The sequence below is a fragment of the Passer montanus genome, unplaced genomic scaffold, assembly GCF_014805655.1.
Source record: "Passer montanus isolate IOZ18808 unplaced genomic scaffold, ASM1480565v1 scaffold43, whole genome shotgun sequence".
In the NCBI taxonomy this organism is placed as follows: domain Eukaryota; kingdom Metazoa; phylum Chordata; class Aves; order Passeriformes; family Passeridae; genus Passer; species Passer montanus.
Genome location: NW_024369151.1, coordinates 3219464 through 3234576, shown reverse-complemented (window position 1 = coordinate 3234576; position 15113 = coordinate 3219464). Strand labels below are relative to the sequence as shown.

General features: G+C 46.5%; 1 protein-coding gene across 2 annotated transcripts in view; it reads right to left on the bottom strand.

Moving 5' to 3' along the window:
* Window positions 1-10756, bottom strand: part of PAPPA (pappalysin 1) — a 175030-nt gene extending 164274 nt beyond the window's left edge. The window contains exon 1 of one of the 2 annotated variants that reach the window (XM_039720237.1): window positions 9935-10756. In XM_039720237.1, the coding sequence (XP_039576171.1) occupies window positions 9935-10331 (397 nt within the window). In that variant the 5' untranslated portion in view covers window positions 10332-10756. Of the gene's footprint in view, window positions 1-9656; window positions 9755-9934 lie in introns of those variants that run through there. The other variant, XM_039720239.1, reaches the window with a different exon arrangement.
* Window positions 10757-15113: the final 4357 nt, after the last annotated feature.

Below are 15113 nucleotides of genomic sequence, written 5' to 3'. Positions count from 1 at the left end.
CAAAGATAAAGAAAAATAACAGCACTAGGATACATTAGTACAGGAGAAAAACACTCCATTCAAAACTAAGTAACACTGGTAACAGCAAAGGCCTTTCCTCTCCATTTCATTCCCTGAGTTAAATAAAACAAACAAAATAATGGTGATAAAATCTGTTTCCTCAATCCAGTGGATGATCTTTGTGAATATGTTTCCAACACTAACAGCAGAGAACAGACAAGGAAGAGAACGAAGGAGGAAAGGAGCCTGCAGCTGATGCTCGGTGTCAGGAATAGGGCTGCTCTTCTCCCAGTTCCATGACGACAGAAGACTCCTGGGAATCAGATGAGGGAGGGGAAGATGGGTCAGAAGAGAGAAATCCATATGGGAAAGTGATTTAAAGTAAACAGAGAGACAATAAATTAGATAAGGAAAAGGAGGAAAAACACGGCAGAGGGGAGGAAGGAGAAGAGATAAAAAAACCTTAAATATCACCCAAAAGGAAGACTCGAGAGCCCACCAGGCCCCAGGAGGTGCCCAGCACAGAACAGAGTGGTCTGTTTCTCTAACACAGCAATTCTTGTGCTTTCATGAGCTGGTATCATATCTCTCAGCTGCTGCTTCACCAGGCCAACTCCAGATGCTTCTCAGTTTCGCTTCCCCCTCGCTCCCTCTCTGTGAGAGCGAGCGCTCGCTCCTTGTTTGTGCACGGCGAGGATGGATATTAAACAGAACAATATCAATAATTCCCAGAAAATAGGCGAGCCCATGAGCCTGGCTGAGCACACAAGCACACTGCCTGCTTACCCTGTGTTCCCACAGCACTTCCAACAGCAGCTGGCCAAAGCCACCAACCTGTGGCCACCCTGGGAGGGGACACCACCCTCCTGCAGCACAGACGACAGGAGAGGAGCAGGAAAGCAGCAACAGTGCAGAGAGGGAAGGAGGGAAAGCAGGGGAATCAAGGACACCAGATAGTAGGGGAGAGACTGAGGCTAGGATGGTGATAAGAGAGGGTGGAGGGATTGGACACACAATTACATCACCCTGCAGAACAGAAAATGAGAGAGTGGGTTTGGAATAGGGGATATTTTAATGTTGAAAAATAAAAGGAAAAAAGAGAAGGGAAGAAAAAGAAGAAAGGTTGAAAAAACAGAGGCCAATTTGAGATTTGGAGTATAGCAAAACCAAATAAACATGTCTCCTTCCTCTGATGTTAGGGCTTCACAGTTTTTCTTCTCTCACATCTAAAGCAAAAAAGTCTGCAAAATAAAGGATACTGAAGCAAGGAACACAGACAGGTCCAGGCTGTAGAGAAGGGGTGTGGAAAACTCTCTGAAATCACAGCCTTTGCCAGATTCAGCCAAGCTCAATGGTATTTTTCATGATCTTGACCAGGTTTAGGATCAAGTCCATGCTTCCTGTGTAACCACGAATCCAGCCCCATTCTGCCAAGGCATAATTGATCTGTATTCATATTTGTTCACTTTTAACTGAGATACACAATGTACCCTCACTTAGTGCTGCCAAACTCAACAGTCCTCAAATTGTTCTGATCACTGTCAACAAGGATAGCAGACAGCAAATTTCTGTGGTAAGATATTTCACTCCTGTTTTGTTTTTACCTTGCCTTTTTTAGTTCTGCTCTGCTCCTGCTCAGAGTAAGAGTACTTTAACTTCATGGATGGCTTTGGGGAGAGTAAACTTTATAATAGGCACTAACATCAAATCAAAGCAGTTTACAAGATGTGCCACTTGTGTCAGGATATGTGGGGAAATAAACAAGCTGCTCCTCCTTGATCATTGGAGTTTAAATGCTCTATTGATCTGGGAAGAAAATCAAAGAGGCTTTGGAAATGGTGTGTGTATGTGCATGCATGCTCACAGCAGAGAAAATGAAGAGAAATGTGGAGAGACAGAGAAAATAGCACAACAATCAAGTATTCCTTTTCCATAGAAAGGTGAAATAAAATCAAGAATCATACCCAGATGTCAACAACCCCCAGGTGGGGAAATGGGCACAGAGCAATTGAAGGATGAGGTCAGGGAAAAGATACATCTTCATCTTCAGAAACCTCTTTTTTGGGAAAACAAAGAACCAAAATGCACAGCACAGCAACTATGCCCAGAACAATGCATGAAGCAAATGCCCAGAACCCAGGCAACAGAAAAGTCCAATATATTTCATATTTATGAAATGGGAAGACTAATCTATACTGCCCATGTGAACAGTACTAGATGGAAAAATTGGTACCATTGAGAGAGGAGGGTAAATGAAGAAAAAGATTATATTAGACTTGCTGATGCACTTGAGAGAAAAAACATGGAGGATTTTGATCAAACAAGTATTTTCTGATGCATTTTCTCAATCATCTGGAATATAAGATGCAAAGAAGTAAAAACACAATCAAGCATTGATTCCTTCTACAGTTGTAGGGATGTAGGAACTGCCACACAGGCTAAGACCAGAGAAGGGTGGGAAATGTTTGATCAAATATTTTTCTCAGGAAAAGGAGAAATTAATCAAAACAGACTATCTGTGGGAAAGGATCAGTTTTGGCAAATATTCCAACTTAAAATTTCAATAGAAGTTTCATAACTGTCAAAACACCTGATTCATTTTAACTCTCTGAAAATAACAAAGCTGATACCTTTTAGAGCCAATGTTTTTCTTTCTCATACTTAACAGTTTTCTAAAACAATGTTTTGGATTTTAGGTACTTAAGACGTTGTCGATCTGTCCTTCTCTTTTCCTGTCTTACATTAAAATGGTGACTCCCAGTCTTAGCTAAAGAGCTTTGGTTTATAGTAGAGCACTGGGAAATCTTCTGTGGCCTGTGCTATATCAGAACCCACAAAGTGGATTTTCTGTGAATGTTTGGACTAATTATCTGCTGTTATATCCCTGACACTGCAGGGGACTGAATTTGGCAACCCAGGTGGTCCCTCCTCTACTTCTGCTCCTGTAATTTCTACTGGGGAAAAGAAAAGGGAAGCGGAAAAAGCAACAGATAAAATTAGAAGCAAAACTATTATATGGGAGCATTTCAGTCGACCCCAGTCATGGAAGGGTTTATTTTTGTTTTTTCAATATGTCTTTTTGAAAAAAGACACTATACTTTGGCTCTTTTTTTTTTTTCCTGGCTCAGACCAGCATGAAAACCCAATGTGAAAGCACTTGGTTAATCCTGTAGCCTTGAGAGCACCTAAACTCTGCTGGTCCTGGAATATTTTTCATAAAATGTTTTGGGTTGGAAGGGACCTTTAAAAGTCATCCCATCCCACCCCTGCCATGGCAGGGACACCTCCCACTGTCCCAGGCTGCTCCAAGCCCTGTCCAACCTGGCCTTGGGCACTGCCAGGGATCCAGGGGCAGCCACAGCTGCTCTGGGCACCCTGTGCCAGGGCTGCCCACCCTCATAGGGGAGAATTTCTTCCTAAGATCTGAACCAAACCTATTCTCTTTCAGTGTGAAGCCATTCCCTCTTGTCCTGGCACACCAAGCCTTTGTCAGAAGTCCCTGTCCAGCTGCCTTATGCCTCTCCAGGCCCTGCAAGGCCACACTGAGGTCCCCCCAAAGCTTCTCCTCTCCAGGTGAACAATCCCAGCTGTGCCAGCCTCTCCTCCCAGCAGAGCTGCTCCATCCTCTGATCCCCTGGTGCCTCCTCTGGATCTCTGCAGCAGCTCCAGCTCCTCCCTGTGCTGGGCCAGGGCTGGGGCAGCTCTGCAGGTGGGGTCTCACCTGAGCCCAGGGCACAGGGGCACAATCCCCCCTGCCCTGCTGCCCAGACTCCTCCTGACACAACCCAGGACAAAACTGACTTTCTGGGCTGCCAGGGCACCAAACACTTTAGAGTTAAATGTGCTCCTGGATGCATTGTGGCTTCACCTCTCTTGTGACAGACCCATGTCCTGGCAGAGCCAGACCCAGACTCCAAGTAAGGCATTTCTGCACCAAAACTCCCTGCTCCCCTCAGCTGGCTGCCTCTAAGCTGAGTCAGACCCCAGTGACCAGCGACGTGTCCGCTGGCACTTGGATCCTTCCTGGTCAAAGGTGAGTGGACTCAAGGACCATGGAGCTTCAGGTGGGGTCTCACCTGAGCCCAGGGCACAGGGGCACAATCCCCCCTGCCCTGCTGCCCAGACTCCTCCTGACACACCCCAGGACAAAACTGACTTTCTGGGCTGCCAGGGCACCAAACACTTTAGAGTTAAATGTGCTCCTGGATGCATTGTGGCTTCACCTCTCTTGTGACAGACCCATGTCCTGGCAGAGCCAGACCCAGACTCCAAGTAAGGCATTTCTGCACCAAAACTCCCTGCTCCCCTCAGCTGGCTGCCTCTAAGCTGAGTCAGACCCCAGTGACCAGCGACGTGTCCGCTGGCACTTGGATCCTTCCTGGTCAATGTGGTCAGCCAAGGGTTTCTGCCACCCTTGGCAAAGGCGAGTGGACTCAAGGACCATGGAGCTGCCTCAGCAAACACCTGGCTCAGCTGTGCAAGCAGAGACCTGTCTTGTTCAGCATTGGAAATTGGCACTTCTCTGTGGGGAGGGTCTGGGTTTGGGTTCCCAGGAAGCCAGCACCAGTGAGCCCCTCTGGGATTTGGGATTTAAGCTCATCCCTCCCCACGCCACGTGTGGCTGGGGCTGACAGGGGCTGTGCTCAGTGCAGCCACAGCCTCAGCACCCCTTGGCCACCTACAACCCCCCCTGGCACCACTGGGGTGGGAGTGGGGGCCTGGAGAGCAGCTCCAGCCTGATTCCCAGGGTGCTCCAACCCCGCCCAGGGCTGGCTTTGGCCATGGCTTCGCGTGCGAAGCCTCTCCAAGGGCTTCCCCTCGCCCTCAGCAGCGAGCCCGCCCTGCACAGCCCTGCTCTGCGCTCCTCCAGACATCCCCAGCAGTCCCTGAGGACAGCCCTGCTATGCTCTCTCTCCAAACACCATCCTCACCGCTTGCTTTCTGCCTCACGCGAGTTGTTCTAACTGAAACAGGCTGGCTTGAAATAAATCAGGCTGAAGCTTGGAGAGGAAAACTCAGCCTGGGACACAACCCTGTGCCTACAGGAGACAGCCATACATCATTTTGGATTCTAAATTTGCCACCCTTCACACACAGAGTCAAACTGACCTCTGTTTTATTATCATTTAATTAATTAGAGCAGCCTACGTGTAAGGGCTTAAAGGGAAAAAAAAAACCCACCAAACAAACAGCTTCCTTCTAATTGTGCTCTTCTTACTCTAGCTGGTCAGATGTCAGACTAAATTGAAAATGTTATAGAAAGAAAAATCAGTTTCTAATTTTTGTCTCAGCTTCCACAGGCTGAAGGAAATATGCTGTTCAAATGCAAATACTTAGTAAATGACAAGCTGTGAGGGTATTTTGTTCAGTGACCTATGAGTCAAGCCATGTCCAGATCCATAGTCATGAAGTGGATAATCATTTGAACCCATCCACAGGGAAGCCAAACCCACACATCTTCCCCCACCCCTCAGCAATGGTGTTTCAGAGATTTGTCACCTTGCAGGAACATCTGGGCAGGTGTTCCAGCTCCTGTCATTCCACTCTGCCCACCATGGCCAGCACCCTGGGACCTTGCACATGCCAGCACTAATTAAACAGCAGAACTACAAGTTTCATATTTGACTTCTCCTTCATTGTAGTTCTTCATCACAGAACACAACTAGAAAGTTCATACAATTGAAAGACAACAGGCTGTTGGAAATGCCATGTTATCTACCTGCCTATTGTTTTAACTCCAATGAAACTCTGAGTAAACTTTCTATTGAAAACATCCTCAAGTTCCCAGCACACCCAGCACAAGGATCAGCTCTGGAGATAGGACTCAGCTCACCAATTCTACTTGAAGTGTATTAAATCAATATCAGAGTCCAAAACTTCAGAAGGAAACAGCTCCCCAAAGCAAACATGTATTCTTTAACTCTGCAAGGGACTAGACCTATGCAGTGTCAATTACATATCTTTATAATTGCCTGATAATTGGACCCTGACACAGATGTTTCTCAGTCCCTTACATGCAAAAGCTGTGGCTTTAAGTGAGCTCCACCATGCTGATTTTGGCTTTTCTTTCCCTTTGGATTCTGCTGCAGTTTTATGTTCATCAAGGACTGAAGTTGGGAAAACATAGGCACTCCCTTACATATGAAGCTTTATTAAGTTGGGATCATGCTCCCTGTTGGCAGGCTGAGGAATAGAGAGACGGAGGGGAATGAAACCAAGAAGTGGGGGGAGAAAAACAGCAAAACAAAACCAAAACAAAACGAAGAAAAAACTTTCACTCCTCAGAGCAGGCACGCCTTCTTACTCCGGCTCCCGCTGCCGATCATTCATCCCGCTGCTCTCAGCTCCCAGCTAGTAAAGAGTCAACATCTCGCTCGTGTGAAAACATGAGTCACCCCACACCCCAGAAAACAGCCTGACAGGGACTCGGGAGGATCCCGTTTCTTAGGATGGGCTTGAGTTTTCACAGTGGAACTGAAACATCTTTGATTACAACAGCAGCAAGGTCAGCAGCGCTTTGAAGCCCCTCATTTCCATGGTGTGTGTGCATTACCTAACCCAGCACAGCCCCACCTTAACCCTTTCCTGCCCCGGCATCCACAGGCTGCGCGGGGAAGGTGCCCGAAGGCGCGGAGTGACTCCGTGTGCACATGTGCGTGTTTACAAGAGCGATGTGCTGGGCTGCGGGCTAGGTGCGCACATCCCAGCAGGGTTTGTCCGAGAACTCTGCGGCCCGGGAGGGATGGAGGGAGGGAGGGAGGGATGGAGGGAGGGGGAGTGCGCAGGAGCCGGGAGCTGCTCCGGGAGCCGCACCGCGGGAGCCGCTCCGAGGAGCGCAGCCCAGCCCCGACAGGGCTCCTGAGCTTTTGCGTAACGCAGATCAATGGGTCAGACTTCCAGTTTCCCAACAGCTTTCCCTCTGACAAATGCCAGAGCAGATATCAGCGGAGTCAAACAGGGCGGCAATAACATCGCTGCCAAGCAGCGTGAAAATTGGCAGAGCCTGGCACCAGGACTGCCTCTCATCAGACACAGGGCATGGCCCGGCACAATGACGAACCCACTTAACAGCGCTGTAAAATTAGCCATTTATGAAAACAAATTGAATACTGCAGCAGAGGGTGACGTAAGGAGAGTTGGCTCCAGACAGAAACTCCTGTAGCCTGGATTAGCAGAAGAACTCCGTTATGTCAGGGCTCAGGCGCAGGAGCTGATAACAACTTGGGTCCTACATGAGATTTTTAACAGACACAACAGGTTTCCCCTATAGGCACACAGGGGACTGCTCCTGAACCACTTGCAGTAATTTCTTACATGCCAAAGGAGAGTGGTGCAAGGGGAGCAGTTGTCACGGGCAGAAAGTGGGGGGGCAGAAAATAGGGGAAGACACAAGAGCAACTCTGAAAAAGAGGTGTATTCCAGTCAATCCCAGCCCTTCCCTCAGATCTCTACAGCCACACAGCTTCCCAATTTACAACTGGGACGAAAGTTGGGGGGAAATTCACTTCTGGCACTGCCAGCAAATGTGCCCCAGTCCCTTCCCCTCCAAACACCCAGATGGGCTTTTGATTTCAGTGGGGTCCCACAGATGCAAATGCAACAGCAGAACTGAGCTCCTCAGTCTGTCACATCCCAAAACAGTGAGAATGTGAAAGCCAAGAGTTTTGGCAGCCAGAACCCTTGATTTCCTCATTGAGGGAAGCGTAATCTCTCCCTAAGCTTGCTGCAGGTCTGGGAGGCTGTGGTGTGCAGAGGATACTCCAAGTGAGTTCCTCTTGGACCTCTTCCAGGTGTTTACACACAGAGCCAAACCTGGCTCCTCTTCAAGAGTGTGTGCGAGGGGGGCAGGGGGAGCTTAAAAATAAAATAAAAATCACAAAGTCCTCCTGAGCTGAGCTGAAGCTCTACGGTGCAAAACTGGGGCATTTCTCTTCATTTTTCACAGTGGAATGTTATTTCCATGCATAAAATGGGTCAAGTGTTTTATACAGGCAACAACCTAACCTCCCCCATCCAATTAAAGTATTTTACTACAAATGATCTTTGTGTGTGTTTGTCTAGGTTCCCTGTCGTGAGAATTAGAGATACTTGCACCAAAGACAGACATGGGGTCCTAGGTGTTGGATTAAACACATTAAAAAATACCCTGACCCTCTTTTGGTACCGATGAGATCTGTGTAAACCCCAATTCTGCCTTTCCCAACTTGAAAGGGAAGCACTTTGAGCCCTGGGGTTTAAGTTAGGGTTGGGAACCAGAAGAGCAGAGTGTGAGAAAGCCAGGGGGAATAAATCACGGAATGATGTGGTTCACCTATGAAATCACTGCTCTGAAGGCACACGGGACCAGCCCATGCCCGGCACCTCCTGCCCACCCCGGCACCCCCGCACAAGCGGCGTCTCCCTCCTCACAAGCGAGCGGAGCAGCTGCGATTAGGGAAAGTTAAGGAAAAGCACGGCTGAGTTCACCTCAGTTGCTTTTTTTTTTGTTTGTTTGTTTGTTTTCTTTAGGACAAAGCAACTTTCTTGCGAGGCGGCAGCCGCGCCGGTCAGGGCTGGGGCAGCGGAGCCGGGGATGTGGCAGCAGGGAGGGTGGCAGGGGACAGCGAGCGGGGCTGGCGGGGCAGCGGCGCCGCCGGCACAGGCAGCGCTGCCTCCTGCGAGGAAGTGACTCCACTTAAAGGGAAAGGGGAAATCCTCCCTGTCTCTTTAAGGCATCCTAGGACATGGAAACCTCGTACTTTCAGGGAATCTCCTCGCCAGAAGGACTGTAAAACATGTCTTCCCCCCGCCCCCCAATACCCGTTTCTCTTTCTGACTTGTTTCCTTTTTTTTTTTTCTTTTTTTTTTTTTTTAAGGGCATTTCCATTTTCTATGACTTCCTTCAGAGCAAAGATGGATGTGGCGACATTTATAAGGGTTTGTAACCCTCCGAAAAGTATCCGATTTCACGACAACTTCGCTGCACTTTATCACTAAAGCGAGGAAAGGGCGGGAGGTAGAGGGAGGGAGGGGGAGAGGGAGCGAACGCGGGGAGAGGGACCCAAATTCAGAATGGGCTCATAAAATTTAAATAAGAAAAGTGCAATGCTCCTTGTTATTGTCCAGCTCAGACAGCTTAGACTGGTAGCTGCTTTGAGTACTAAATGATTTTATAGGGCTGTTTGACCTTAGAATCATTGATGTTACACTTGCCATTTCTAAGGGGAGACAAAAATACTCCACACATCCTCTAGCTGCAGTGCGAGTCCCAGCCGTAGCTGAGTGTCGAGGGGTTGGGAACTTTATAAACTCATTTGATTCATTTGAGGTTTCACAATAGCCAAAAAGTTCCTTTATAGCTTTTTGGAAACCACATGCTAACACTGCATCTAAAGAGCGAACAGTGGAGTACACTAAAAAGCCAATAAAACCAAGGAAATCGTAGGGGGACCTTAGATATGCGTTTCTTTGCAGCCACACACCAGTCACATACATTTCTTTCCATACATACAAACAAACCACTTTCAAATGCTCTACTTACAGTTTTCCAACCTGAAAATTAGACAAAACCCCACCGTAAGAGCTGCCTCTTCTACCTGCACCTCAACCCGCGCACCCAGCGAGACAGAAACCACCCCAGGGCACTGCCATTTCCCCTATGCAAAAGTTTACATAACTTTTCCTGCGAGCCTACACTTCCAGCCGGTCCGCAGAGCTCCGGGATCTCCCGGAATATCTGGCGGGGCGAAGGCGAGCCCGGCGTGCTGGCAGAGGCGCTGCCATCCATCCATCCATCCATCCATCCATCCACGCACGCATGCATCCATCCCCCGTGTGCCGCGGGGCACTCCCGCGGGGCTGGGTGTGCTCAGCCCGCTCCCGGACACACGCACGCCTCCAGCCGGCTCCCGGCACGGAGCGGGGATGCTGCAGCCACAGGCACGGCCAGACCTACCTGCAATGACAGCCGGAGATCTCTGTCCGCCTTCGGCTTTCAGCCACACTTGCAAAGTGAAGGCATCTCGGGGCAGCTCAACGTCTGCCTTCAGCCGCAGCTGATCACCTTGGCCACTGAAATAGAGCGCCCTGCTCGGGGTAAGGGACTCCTCTTCGTCCTTTACCTCCCGCTGTTGCCTCCTGCGGGGGACATGCCCAGGCTCCAGCCCAGCAGTGGAGCGCCTTCCTCGGGCTAACCTGGTGGCACAGGTGCCCGGGGCAGTGTGGAGGAGCTGGCGGCTGTGCCTGGTGTCCCTTCGTGCCCTGCGGGAGCGCTCGTCCATCCCACATTCGGGTCCACTGGCTAGGGCTGTACAGAGAAGCGCAAGAGGCAGCAGCAAACTCCAGAGCTGCATTTCCAATCTTCCCCCCCCTTCTCCCCTGCAAATCCTCCCGATCTGCCAGCTTTGGGCTCCTCCTTGCCTTGACTTTCTTCTCTTGTTCACCCTTCTTGGTATTTGCTCTTTTTATAACCCTTCTCAGTTGCTTTTTCTTTTCTTTTTTTCTTTTTCTTTCTTTCTTTTTCCTGCTTATAGATTTTTTTTCTCCTTAAAACAAATAAAAATCAAATAAATCAAAACTCCTTCTTGGTTGAAATGTATTTCTCTGTTCTTCCTTCTCTATCTGTCTTCTTCTCCTCTATTCCTCCACAGCTGGAACTCCTCTCTCTCTTCTTTTCTCTGCTGAATTTTCTTCCCTTTATTTTTTTTTCTTCTTAAAAAAAACACACACACACTCTCACACACACTCAAAACAAAACAAAAAACCAAAACAACCCCCCAGCTTTCTCCAAGACTCAGACCCACTGATTTCCCTCCCCCCAAAAGATGCTCTAATCTATTTATTTTTTTGGCCTCCTTTATAACATAAGCCACAACCCCCTCCTTTCCCCCAACCTCCCCCCCTCCCTTCTTCTCCACAAAATGAAAGAAAAGAGAAAAAGCCCCTCAGAAGATGAGTAAACAAGAATATGCTAATCTACTCTAGGGTGCTCCACCTTCCCAATTGAATGATTCCCATTAAAACTGCAGGGATCATGACTAATCAATCAGCTTGAAGGAGCAGATAGCTCCAGAGGTTCAAACACTTTTGCTGTTTTCCTTTTCCCCCCTTCTTTTCCTCTCTTCCTCTCTATCCCCCTATCACTTCTCCCCCCCTTATTTATTTTTTAAAGAAGACAATCAGGATGAATGGATCAATGTGACAAAAATCCTGCACCCCCCTTTTTGCAATCTCCCCAGCTTTCTTTCTCAGTCCAGTCCAAAACACACATTCCTATTTTTTTTTTTTCTTGGCAAAAGAGAAAGCTATTTCTCCTCTCAGACTCCCCGTTGCACTTTGCTGGTAAACCTTATGCTCCTCTGCAGCACATAAAGAGTCTTGAAACTTGAGTCTCAGATATTTTTTTTAATTGCTTTCTTTCTTTCTCTCTTTTCCACTCTCTCTCTCTCTCTTTTTCTAATTCCTTCTTTTCCTCTTATTATTTTCTCAAAGTTATGCAATCAGCCAGGCTCCCCCTTTTGTGGTCCCCCTCAGTGCAGTTGTGTGCAGCTAATCCAAATGTTGCATCAAAGGTCCCCATCGAATCATCAGGAGCTAAAAGGAGAGAAGCTTTTTGAAGAGCATTTGCCTTCCAGAAGCTGTAGCAACAGAGTAGGATTTGGCTTTTGAGTGCTCCAAAGACTCCTGGGTTATTTTTTGGAAATAATAATTTAAAAAAAATCAAATTTTAATTTTATTTGTGGATTGAATCAAAAAATCTTCTCTCAATATTGCTAATTTTCAGCCTAATGAATTCTGGTCCCTGGTTTCCTTGGCTTGGTTGTAGCCACAGGTAAGCTCCTGGCTGCTTGCTGGTTTGTAGATCTCTGTTTCTGAGCTGGGACGTTTCTTTTTTTTTCCTCTTTTCTTTTTTTTTCTTTTTTTTTAAATATTTTTTTTTCACTCTTGAAAGATCTCAAAAGCTCCCCCTGATGGCAACAAAAAGGATTTTTCTAAGTCCTTAATCAGTGGAAATGACTTGGCAGTGGCACTCACGGACTGTCCGGGCCACTGCTCTCCTCTGAAGAAATCCAGTAAAAGCAAGTTAAATCACACCAACCCCGGTCACAAACCACTCCCATCATCCTCTTCTTCCATCTCTAAATTGATTCTCACATCTTACTTTCCTATATATTTACAACAGGAATCATGCACCAGAGTTTTCCTGGGACTGGCATCTCTCTGCTTCTGCAGGCTCTTCTGTTAACATAGCTTAGTTCTGACAACTTCCACTTAAAATGCACATTATAACAGTAGTGAAAATCATTTTTTCCAATGAGAAAGGGCTGTTGCATGCTCACAAGTCTTCAAAAAAAAAAGTTATTTTTAAGTTTCTTGTTAATTTGAACACTCCATGATACATGACTGGCATTTTCAGTGGTGCTGGGTTTATCCACAAAATCCCAGCAGAAGTCAACCAGCAGCACAGCCTTAGAGCCCCTCTCTATTCTCCAGCCCATCCCTCCACCACAGCTCTTCCTACAAAAAAGACAAAATACTGGGAGCATCTACAAAGTTTATAATACAAGACCTCCAAGCCATTAAGCCTCTCAACAGCTGAGAGGAAATGTTTAACTGGGAAATAAACGGTACAAACTCCTATAAATGTCCTGAAGAACTCTCAGGGATATGAAAAAGACACTTCTCTCTCTGTGCCTGTTTGGCAGAAACAATTTAAGATCCCAGCTAAGTGCTGCACTGCACTGCTCTAACTTAGCTCGTAGAGGACACTGCAAACCAACCAAAAAATCCAGAAGTTTAAAGTGAACCTGTTCAACTTCAGCAGGAGCTAAACCAGGAGGAATCCTGCTGCCAGGACACTGCTTTCTTCATATGACGACTCCTCTGAGGTCCCTGGGACCTCTGCACATGTCAAGGCTGGAAGAGCAGGCTCTTAAAATAATGCTGGTTCCACTTTTTCCAGGAGAAAAAGCTAATTCTGTGAAATCGTGGTGTTTCTTAGGGACATCACGATTTGGCTGAGATCATCAAGGAAAATTACTGAAACACTTCAATTTGATAGCACTGCACCATTTAATTTTGGACATACTTGACCTTCTGTCTCTTACAAAAGGGTTTCACTGTGACCAAATCACACTTCAATGCATCAGCCTGCAGCTCCAGTGACAAATTCTGGGATATTCTTGCTGCAGAGGAAAAGCCCAGAGCTCTGCTTCCTGTACTTATGGAAGACAGAAAAAAAGTATGGAAAGATGGGATTTACCTCTAGCCCACAAATTACATCTTCAAGCAGTTCTATTCCGACGACATAGTGAAAGCATAGAGAAAATGTAATATATAAATTCTAGATGTGATAGAAAATGAAGTGGAAGAGATTTGATTTTAGCAATAGTGAGTAAATCTTGGATTCCTTAAGTCTGTGGGTCAAATCTAACTTCCCTGACCAGATGAAATTCTCCTCTGCACAGATGGACATTTATTCTCTGCTTAAGCCAGTACTTAAATGATGTACAGACCTGGCAGAGAAGTTCCTGCCCAAGGAGAATAATCCAACTGCTGCACCTGAGTGCAAAATTCTCCTCAGGAAAGGGAGAGGGAGATTGTCTTGCATCAAGAGGTATTTTCATGAGAAAAAGGAAAAAAAAAAAAAAAGCATCTAACCCTAGTTACACATATAGAGAGAAGAATTAGAATAGATATTTATGACACTATGCCAAAAAATAGCATTGAGCTAAATGCTGTATGCAGTCATTATAAGGAGAAATACTCAGCAGGAATCTTAGCTGAAGCTGCCAATAACTCCCAGGTTCAAGACTGGAGCTGAGTGAATAAATCATAACAAATAATGGTTTTGTCAAATTTCGACTTTTTCCCCTCCTATTTGCAAGTAGACTGCGAAACCTCTCAAATATGTTTGAAATTACATGGCCATTTCTTCCTCATCGTTAGTATTTCTCTGAGGCCAATTAGCACACAATTTGCTGTAATGTACACATTTTCACATTTGTTCTGTGTTAATTGGGCAAGGAAGTCACACAGCATTATTTTTGGCTCCCTGGGGGGTCAGGTTTAATCACTCATGATACAGTAAAATTACTAATTTTACATACGATGGGAGTTTCCATGCTTGAAACTCTCCTTGCGAAAAGCGGCGCTGGCTCTTCAAATTACTCACACGAAGGTCAATTAAAAACAATATTTCTTGAAAGTTGAGCTGAAAAGTCTGCCAGATACAACTGAATTGAGGCCCTACTATTCTGGGTAAGTATTTGTGCATATTTGTCCTCTCCATGCACAACTCCATCAATCACAGCAGAGGTTTCACAGTCTTTACCCCTCACCGATATCCCAATCAAGTCTCTCCCAACTTGGCTTGGGTTAAGGATGGCTGGAACACCATCCAACAGCTACTCTGCTCAGAATCAGACAGGGCCCAGACACCAGATTTTAACACAACGTGTTGGATTCAGGGCATATTTTATGCAATCAGCAATGGTATGATCGGAATCACGCTGCCTCCACAGAACAGCATGGAATGAAACCCAAAGAGCTGAGAAAAGCTTCAAAGAAAAGGGGATTTGGGCACCCTGGCTTGTGAATCCCATGAAGTCCAGCACCTTTTAGGAGAAATAGAGTTACTTGCTCGGTGACATAGTGGTGGTGCAGGGGTTGCAGTGGGTGGAGTGAGGCCACAGCTCCTCGTGAGCCTGAGGAAACACTAATGAATGAAATGGTAATAACTTTAAAAAAAAACAACAGTGAAAACATGTGAAGCATGCTCTGTCTTGGAAAAGACTTAACAGAAGACCTAATGTGGACTCAGTGTAAATCCACCAGATTTTTCTTTGTTTTCTCTATCTGTCATTCCTCTTCTTGTTTTAAACAGAGTGATTAAAAGTCTGTGTTCTGCCTCCACTGTCGCACTCCGTACTGATAACAATCCTGATTTCAAGGATTTATAACTATTGCCTGCACACTCATCATTGCACACAACTCCACTCACTTGAAATCACAACACCAGCTCTGTGTTGCCTTTATTAGTGGATAAGAGACTCTTCTGCTGCTGGTCCCTCGGCTGCCCCTTATGTAAAATACTCTGTTAATTTACATCAATAAAACAGCCCCATGTCAATTTG